Source organism: Oryzias latipes, chromosome 1 (genome assembly GCF_002234675.1).
Source record: "Oryzias latipes chromosome 1, ASM223467v1".
Classification (NCBI taxonomy): domain Eukaryota; kingdom Metazoa; phylum Chordata; class Actinopteri; order Beloniformes; family Adrianichthyidae; genus Oryzias; species Oryzias latipes.
In genome coordinates this window covers 18,922,188-18,932,109 of record NC_019859.2, presented here as the reverse complement: position 1 = coordinate 18,932,109, position 9,922 = coordinate 18,922,188, and the positions used below count along the sequence as shown (strand labels likewise).

Sequence of the window (9,922 nt, the reverse complement as noted above, 5' to 3'; positions counted from 1 at the left end):
AACTTAGTCTTGTCTTGAGCTTTTGTACTCACCTCCTTACCTCATCAGATCAGGGACACCTGTGTGATTAGCAGAACGAAGGTGGAAGTAATCATCCAAAGTTACAAAGGGTACTGCTTAGCAGGACAATACATTTATTGAGGCTTTTTGTATTTTAAATGTGTATTTAGCTGCTCTGCAAAAATAGTTTCAATACGTTTTCTATTAAATTATCATTTCATACAAATAAAGCTGCATAAAGTTAACTAAAAATGCAAACTTTCATTAGTAGTTAATGTTTTACCTTAAAAAAAGGAAGAGAGATTAGGTAAATTATCAAGTAAACTAAAACATGGGTTAAATGCCAACGTGGAGAAATTTGAAAAACTTTGTAAAATACACTCTGTCACATCATTTTATAATTGGATTCAACTGTCAAACCACATAAACATTAATGAAAAGTATGATGAGAGAACAGGAACATTTTGTTAAAAAAAATGAGAAGCATGGAGATCTTAATTCCAAGGCACATCATTAGAGAATTATACACAGATACAGGTGCTGCTTTTTGGAGAAGTTAAGCTGACAAAAAACATGATCACTTATTCTGTGAAGCTACGTTCCCACCGCCCTCAGCAACACTCGTTTAAGAGGCCACTTACAATGAAAAGTCAATGAACATGTGCGTGAAAGCACATTTCGGGCTTCCCCATTCACAACTCTTACACTCACATGTAGCTACTCAAGCTTCTACGACTATTTCCGGGCTCTATATACACATTTATATAAGTGTCAGGGGATGTGTCATATGCGGAGAACAAATTTCACAAATGGCACTTTAACATTGTCAGTAGCCACGTGTCATTTACATGGGCACATAGCTACCAGCACATATAAAATACATAACATTGTTTTATAACTTTAAAAAGTCTTGCAAAGCAATAAAACCTCAATAATTACATTTAAATTGAAACTTCTGTGCTTCAGTGCACAACCACGTGAAGAAATGCAGTTCTCCACTGTGCCATAGTGCAATCCAGGTTATCCTACCAGAGGAGGGAGAGTCACTACAGCTCCTCCTTAAAAAAACACTTTTGGAATCCACTACAGCTTCAAATGCCCCAACAATTGGAGCAAATGGGAAGAACCAGAGATGTTAGGCAGCAATTTGGATTCAGCCACACTTAGTCTCTTGTCTGATAATTGGAGCACACCTAAATTATAATAATAATAATAATAAATCTTATTTTTTTTAAGCGCCTTTCAGGTCACCCAAGGTCGCTGTCAAGGTTAAAAATAACAAAAACAGAATAAAACATCAATAATTATTATCATAATAAAACATGAGTAAACAAAGACATAAAGACATAAAAACAGGATAGAAAAACAGAAAAATGAGGTTGTGTTAACTGAACAGATGAGTCTTGAGTTTGGATTTGAACAGTGGCAGCGAGTTGGTATTGCGTAGATCTGGAGGAAGAGAATTCCATAGCTGGGGGGCGGAGTGACTGAAAGCTCTGACGGGCAGGTGGGACATTGAGTTGGAGAGAGGAAGTGGAGCGGAGAGATCTGGAGGGAATGAAATGGGAAGAAGAGGTGGAGCCAGGTTATGGACTGCTTTGAAGGTTGTGAGGAGAATCTTGAAACTAATCCTTTGTTTTATGGGAAGCCAGTGTAAGTTTTGGAGAACTGGTGTGACGTAAAACCAGTGTAAGTTTTGGAGAACTGGTGTGACGTGGTGGGATAACAGGTTATCCCTAACCCTAACCCCTAACCCTTAGCAAAATCTAATGACTAATATTTAACCAAGTGGTGACTTGAAAGAAAATAACTCACCTTTTTTGTTTTTTTTACAAGCTATGGGAGTTGACCATCTGTTCCATAATCTGTCTTACCTGAAAATCCTATCCCTTCTGGCATCTGAAAACAGGATAGCTGTGTCACACTGTGATGTATGAAGGAAATGAATGAACCATCTGTTGCAGGGTAATCTTTACTTGTGTCAGCTTCCACTTTTATCAGGTGGTATCTTGAAAAAACAAAATTGTGTCTTAGTACATCATACGTCTGATTTAGTGCACAAATGTAACATTTTAAAACCTGAAACTTAGTCTTTTGTCATTGAGTGTACAAAAACAACACAATTCAAACATTTGTTAAATGACCATTTTGGATTTTAGGCATGTCTTACACTACAACATCGTCATCATTTATCTGCATAAATGCATTTGGTATGCATCTGGTATTATTGCTTTTTAAGTTGTTGGGGTGACAGCTAAGAGCATTTGAGTACTACTGACAAGAATGTTGCCCCTGCCCTCCAAATCTTTTATTTTTGATGGGAACATCTCAACTGTTTTATCACATTTGCCGTTTGAATTTGGTTTCATCAGTAATATGTCAACTCAGATTTTGAAGAATCACACTGGAGTAATGAGACTGATGAGTTTTGGGATTTAGTTTTAATGTTTTATAAGATCTAAAACTGTTATTCACAATAACAAGTTTTCTCTCATACGTTTCACAAAGACACACACGGGACATCACACCAAGAAGAACTGAACTGTTTGCTAAAAATTATGCCAGGAGTCCAGCTCTAACAAAATAAAAAAAAAGAGCAAAGAAAACAAAGATTTGATTTATTTCTTATTTCCAGGCTGTGTTTGTTTTGTTCAGCTGCATGTTCATATTTTTATAATTTTGAAAGAATGTATTTTTATGGAGAGCTAAATATTTTACATTAAGGTTTAACTTGATTTATTCTGGATTGATATTCCTGTATGTCTTAATTCATATTCATGTTCAAAAACGCAAGTTGTAACCCTTGTTCTGACCTGGGCACTTTGACATTGGTAGTTGGGTCATCTAGACCCACTAGACAGTGCTCTGAACCTTTTTTCTTCAATGATTTGTGATCTTCACTGGTGTCCATGGATTACATGAAATCTTTCCACCTTTATCCACCTTTGTCATGGTAGGGAGAACACGTCAATGTAAGGGTGGGGTCATAGGATAGCACAAGGGTTAAAGGTTTAAAAGTTTTAAACGTTTAAGTTTTAGTGTGTTCAATAAATGTTAATCTTGTTTGGCCCGCAACCTAAAGCGTGTTTTGGATTTAAGCCACAAGGGATCACAAGGCCAAGATTGGCCCAATTTGCAGACATTTTACATTTTTCTCAAGACCCTGAGCAGCAAATTTTAGTTTGTCCACTTTTTGTTAACACAATTTAAAGTCTTTATTTTCCTCCACAATAGTCAAGATTATGTCAACACCTCCAGTATGCACCAATCAAGTAAGACCTAGAATATTTTCTACCAGCTGCCACATATCAAAGACAACTTCTCAAAAAGAATTGTAAAATCCTCTATTCTTTCACATATTTTGACTACACTCAGTGAGACCAGAAGTTTAACCCTTGTATTATCCTCAAATAGTACTCACACATTTCACCCTTGGTGTCATTTTGACCCCATGGATACTTGCCTTCAGAAAATGATTGACATAAAATTGTTAACCAAGTTTTTGGTGTCAGGCACATTTGTCAAATACATAAATAACCCCTTGATAATGAAACAGATCAGTGGGTTGACCTGCTCTCTAGCGCCACCATCAGGCCAATCCTTTAAATTATATTGAATGTATCTTGAAAAGTTTTCATTCAAATATTCTCAAATTTATTTACAACATTAATGACCACAAGAGTGTGAACCCTGTTGGTTTTGGCGATTATATGACCTTTGTTGTAGCGCCACCATCAGGTTAAACTTTCAGTTTTAGAGTAAGTGTATATCGAAAAAATTTCACCCAAATCTTTTCTAATTTGGGGTGCACAGTCATGACTCTCATGGAATAAAGCATATTGGCTGATGTTTGTGACCCCCTTTCCTTTTATGATCATATTTACTTATTTTTATCTCCTTTTGTGACATGTTTGTGGTTAGTCACTGTAAAGTTTTACTTACCGCTCCTCTTTTGTTATCCGGGCTTGGGACCGGCAGTGGCAGAGTTTTTCTCTCTCCTTTTTTTATGTTTTTGTTTTTAATGTTTAGTGTGAGTCTGCACTACTGTACACAGGATGTGCAGAATGTTAGTGCATGCTCGTTGAAGACATTTCTTGCTAAGTGTGTTCCACCAGACACACAGTCACTCATGAAGACAAAGTCATTATTTGAGCTCTTCATTTGTTAAAACTTTATTTATCCCACGATGGGGAAATTCTTTTGTCTACAGCAGCAGCAAAGTGACCTTCAAGTGTTACAGTTCAACATTACAATATATAACATAAAATATATAACCATCAATTGAAAATATTTTAGTTGAGATAATTTTAGAATTTTGCATGTTCTCCCCGTGCATGCGTGGGTTCTCTCCGGGGTCTCCGGCTTCCTCCCACCATCCAAAAACATGCTTCATAGGTTAATTGGCAACTCAAAATTGACCATAGGTGTGAGTGCGGGAGTGAATGGGTGTGTGAGTGAGGACATTCTACCCTGCAACAAACTGGCGACTTGTTCAGGGAGTCCCCCCTGCCTTCGCCCACAAGTGGCCGGGACAGGCTCCGGCAGCCCCGTGACCCCGAAAGGGATAAAGCGGCATAGAAAATGAATGAATAATTTTAGAAGGGAGGCATGTGTAACTGGAAAGACTTGGATGTGATCAACTCACAAGCCTACATCGGCTTCCTCATTTTGCCAGGATTTCACACCACACCATGAGAAATAAAGTTCTCGTGGGAATAGTTGTTTTCCCCACCCCCATTATGTATCAACTCAAAAGCATCAACTCTGCACCTGAAGGTGTGGGGATGTTAGGTCACACTCTCACACACACACCCACAGACACCCACACACAAGTTTTATACAGCTAAAAACAGCCTGGGATCACCAGAGGAACACCAATGTATGCAATATGTGTATAGCACATTGAAAAAAATATGATTTTATGCTTAATCAGTTGTCCCCATCAAATTAGGAAAAGTCAGGAATTATGAAGTAAAAATAAAAAGGTTAACTATAAATTTTTTTGTGACATACAATGAATTGGGGTCAAATCAACCAAGGATAATAGGCGCGTTAAGCTCAAAGGAAGAAGTTGATGGGTACATTTCACAACTTATTTGGCCTACTACTTGCCCCCCCCCCCCAAACAATAAAGCCAACCAAGGTAATCTAGACACCATCCTGGAAAAGAAAATGTCTTAGCACAAATTAAAAAAAAAAAATAGGTCAGGTAGAAACAGGTTAAATGATTGCTGCATCAGTAGTAGAACAAAATGATAGAGTACAATTTAAACTGTTTTATTTTCAAAACATCACATATGATCCATTCACTCATTGTAGCAGAGCCTGAAACAAAAGAATGTTGCTTTTTAAGTAAAACAGGGACTTTATTCTTGAGGTTTGCATAGTGCCTAGAAACTGACCTTTTTGTTCCGCTGCAGGAGCTTGGTCTTGAAGGATGGTCTCTTTCGCCTGAATTTAGGCTTCAAAGGCAACTGAACTTTGTAGCTTGGCGTCTTGGCATTGTAGCGCATCCTAAGCTGGTGCATCACCAGCTGCTTATTAAGGGGGACATTAGACATGTGCTGATGCTGCTGCTGTTTTGGCACCCCGAGTATGTGGGGAACTTCCTGCTGTTGAGAGGACACCCTTGGCAAGAGCAACTGTTTGGGAGGCACTTTAGTCATGTGAGCTGGCTTCTGCTGCTGTTTTTGGGGCACTTCTGCCATGTTCATCTCCTCTCGCTCCAGGTGAGGCATTTTAGGGATGTACACCTGCCGATTTTGTTGGTGTGGCTTTTGCTCCTGCTTCTCCTCCTCAGACACATAACCCACTTGCTGCTGGGTTGCTTTGGGAATGTGCATTTCCAGCTGGTGTTGGGGAGCCTTGGAGATGCCATGGGATACCTTGGGCATATACAACACTTGCTGTTGCTGCAGCAAGGGCACTTTGGGGACATACACAGCCTCGTGCTGTGGAGACACCTCAGGCATGTGCACCAGTTGCTGCTGTGGTGGAGGCACCTCTGGCAGGTGCGTCACCTGCTGCTGCTGTTGTTGTGAGGGCACCTCTGCCAGGTGAGTTACCTGCTGCTGCTGCTGCTGCTGCTCTTGTGGGGGCATCTCTGGCATGTGCATCCCCTGCTCTTGCTGCTGTTGTTGTGAGGGCAACTCTGGCATGTGCATCCCCTGCTGCTGCTGCTGTTGTTGTGACGGCAACTCTGGCATGTGCATCAGTTGCTGCTGCTGCTGTTGTTGTGACGGCAACTCTGGCATGTGCATCCGTTGCTGCTGCTGCTGCTGCTGCTGCTGTTGTTGTGAGGGCACCTCTGGCATGTGCATCACCTGCTGCTGCTGCTGTTGTGAGGGCACCTCTGGCATGTGCATCACCTGCTGCTGCTGCTGTTGTGAGGGCACCTCTGGCATGTGCATCACCTGCTGCTGCTGTTGTGAGGGCAACTCTGGCATGTGCATCACCTGCTGCTGCTGCTGCTGTTGTTGTGAGGGCAACTCTGGCATGTGCATCCCCTGCTGCTGTTGTGGGGGCACCTCTGGCATGTGCATCAGCTGCTGCTGTTGTTGTGGGGGCACCTCTGGCATGTGGATCACCTGCTTCTGCTGCTGCTGTTGTTGTGAGGGCAATTCTGGCATGTGCATCAGCTGCTGCTGTTGTGGGGGCACCTCTGGCATGTGCATCAGCTGCTGCTGCTGCTGCTGCTGCTGCTGCATGTGTCCCAACTGTGGTAGTTGCTTCTGCTGCATCTCAGGTATGTGCACCACCTGCTGCTGTGGTGATCCATTCTGTGTTTGCACAGCCCGCTGCTGCAGCTTTGGACGCACCTTGCACTTGCGACTCTTCTTTGGTTTTGGTACCTTGGGCTTCTGTGGAGGCAACTGGGGCATATACATCTGCCAATTATGGTTTGGGGGCATTGGAGTCATGAACACATGTAGTACCTCTTTAGGTTGCTGCAAACCTTTGGACCCAAAAAGCATCTGCTGTTGTTGGGGTACAGTGGGCATGTACACCTGTTGCTGCTGTAACTGAGGCTGATGTTGGGGCACCTGTTGCCAAGACTGACTAGACATGGTCGCCTGCCGCTCACCTGTTCCTTTTTGCAAATCAGGTGTGTACACTTGTTGGTGGGGCATATTGTACTGACGAGAGAGAACCTTAAGTGAGGAACTATGCTGTTCAACAATGACTGGCGTGTTCTGCTGCAGCACCTTGGTGGCTGTATACACCTGCTCCTGTTGCCGTTGGGTCAGCTGGGGCTGCTGTTGGGGTAAATTTGTGTAAGCCTGCGATTTTTCGGGAACCTGTTGGCGTTGAGGAACACTTTGTGGGGGGATCTGCTGCTGTTGGGGTACACCAGGAGGGCGCACTGGCTGCTGCTGTTGCGCCACAATGCGTGTATACACTTGCTTTTGGGGCATTTGTTCTTGTTTTACCTCAGAAAAATATACTTGTTGCTCCTGGGGCAAACTGGATGTGTGCTGCTGCTGTTGCTGGGGTGCACCAGGTGGGGGCACTTCTGATGTGTGTTCCTGCTGCTGTTCCTGTTGTTGCGGGAGTTGGAGCTGATACTGTTGGGGCATTTGGGGCATGTTCACATATTGCATCACTTGGGGCCGCTGCGGCATCACAGGTGTGTACATGTAAAGCTCCTGGGGCACTTCAAGAGGATTGCTTTTAATCGTTTCATCTCCTTGACTTCCAGTTGCTCCAAAACTGTAAACTGTAGAGCAATTTTAATCTTAACAGCCACAAAATAAGTCACAAATCTTTGAAATTTAACCACACTTACCATTTGCTTTACATCTTCGTATGGTCAGCAAAGTCATAATTAGTAATCTAGACAACATTCAAGGAAGACAGCACACAAGTTAGTTGATCCTGTAAGAGTTGTTTAATCTGCCAAGTTAAAAAGCAAATCATTTTTTTCAACTTACAAGATTACATTACCCATAATGTTATTTACCTCCGCCTGCTATCTAATCAAATTCCACCACTCAAATCATAATAGAGAAAACAGTTGCAAAGGCGTCAAATAACACTTTATAGTCTTCCAGCCCCCAGCTTATTAAATTAAATGAATACATGTGTGATTACTTAAAATCAGGTGGGACTAATAGACTTTAATCAGAGGCCCCATACTGATGAGTGGTGGTAATACATTGTTCTCTGCCAAACTGCGAAACAAGCTCTATAAATGGAACTTTTGAAGAAGTGAACTGCAGTTAGAAGAAAAAGGATACACTGCAAATGTAGATTCTCTTTTATGATTCATTATTCATTTGATAAGTATGAACACAAGATGTAGATATTATTCCTTATTTTTGAGTTTAGTGAAATTGCTCATTGCAACATAAGAAGCAGATTTGTTTCCCTTCAGTTAAGGATAAATTAACAATAGTTTTTACAAATGTTACTAAGAATGAGAAAGTATCACAGAACACATGTGTCATATTACATTATATATTTAAATCTGCAGTGAGAGACAACAAAGATGGCAAATGAAAAACGCAACTGCAACACACAATAAACAATACTTTTGAGGAAATATTTGTGATGAGGTCAGATGGAGAGTTAATAGTTATTACAGTTGAAATTTAAAAGCTGTCCTTTAAAAAAAATAAATAAATAAATAATTTGGGTAAAAGCCAGGCCATTTTATTCCACGTGCTTTCCTCGTCACTACTATATTCAGTAAAGGACCTGTAGGGGGCAGCAATTTATAATTTTAGGAAATTGTTAATGTGCAAAAGGAAAAAGTGGTTGTTTGCATCTGCAGACTTGACATTGAACACTGAAATCTAATTGATGCTGACACATGCCATAGTGAGGCATTGCTTCAGTCTGAGTTCTTCCAAGACATCATGCTTATTCCCAGAGAAAGAAAAGGGCCTGTGGCCTCATTGTTGTGAGAAGCCTCATGTAGCAATTCATCAAAGGCTTAAGAATGGTGAACTATGGCATTGATCTGCCAGAATGTATAGTTATGCTGTGCTCAGTGGCTGTCAAATATAGTTGTTGTTTGAGACCCAGACACAAACTTTGAGGCGGGAAGGTAGACAAATGAGAAACAATGTAAAACTTTATTTAAAAGAATTCTATAAGTATAGCCTAGCAGCCGAACAAAAACGCAAAACTCTGATGAAAAATGTCAACAAGAGAGAGCTGGCACATCAAAACAGAAAATCAAAGAGTGGTCAACAGTGAGATGTGTGATAATTATAGACAGAGCACAGATGTGAAACTGGAAGCAGATCCACTAAATAAGCTTAAGGGAATAATTAGCAAAAACCATCTTAAACAGGCTTTAAAAATAGAGCAAATTAACAGACAGTTTTACAGAAATCAAAATAGTTTTGAAAGGGAAATCATGTGAAAACAAATAGGAAAAAAAAAGAAATTTGCATCAAATTCAAATAAAAGTGAAAAAGAACAGTATAGTTAAAGACCAGGGATCAAACAATTTTAGCAGGGATGAGAATGGGCCACATAGGGCTGAATAGTACAATGTATATGAGAGGAAAACTGGCATAAGGTTTATGGTATTGTGGTGGAGGAGATGAAAGGCATTGTCAAAACCATTCAGGATGCAGGAAGAAACTAAAGGAAGAACTGAGGAAATGTGGGTGAGTGCATTTAGTTGAAAGAACAAGTTATTTAAAAGGGAAAAAGGAAGATTTTAATGGAATTCTTGGTGCAAAGTTGCATAATTAAAGAATGTTTAAATTAATCCTCTTTCTTCTCATGGGGTGATTTTTATGTCACCACGTCGCACACAAAACGTTCTGAGTTACAAATGAAAACAAAAAAATTTGAAAACAAATATTTACTGTTTTCAGTTGCAAACTAGAAAGTATTGTTTGCAACAGGGTGGCATTAATATAACTCCATATTTTCTTTTTCTTTTTTTCTTTATTGTTTATGTGAA

At 40.4% G+C, this 9,922-nt stretch overlaps 1 protein-coding gene across 1 annotated transcript; it reads right to left on the bottom strand.

Annotated features, from left to right (window-relative positions):
* Nucleotides 1-5,256: 5,256 nt before the first annotated feature.
* On the bottom strand, nt 5,257-8,022 carry LOC101156947 (mediator of RNA polymerase II transcription subunit 15). The gene is made up of 4 exons (XM_023957669.1): nt 7,932-8,022; nt 7,787-7,833; nt 5,403-7,717; nt 5,257-5,325 (listed from the first exon to the last, which is right to left on the bottom strand). The coding sequence occupies exons 1-4, from the start codon at nt 7,946-7,948 to the stop codon at nt 5,311-5,313; spliced, it is 2,394 nt and encodes a 797-aa protein (XP_023813437.1). The 5' UTR covers nt 7,949-8,022; the 3' UTR covers nt 5,257-5,310.
* Between the last annotated feature and the right edge of the window lie 1,900 nt (nt 8,023-9,922).

Bases quoted from the DNA above. Each gene is read 5' to 3' on its own strand.
- LOC101156947 (XM_023957669.1), bottom strand. The intron at 7,718-7,786 runs GTAAGTGTGGTT...ATTGCTCTACAG, and splicing joins ACGAAGATGTAAAGCAAATG to TTTACAGTTTTGGAGCAACT.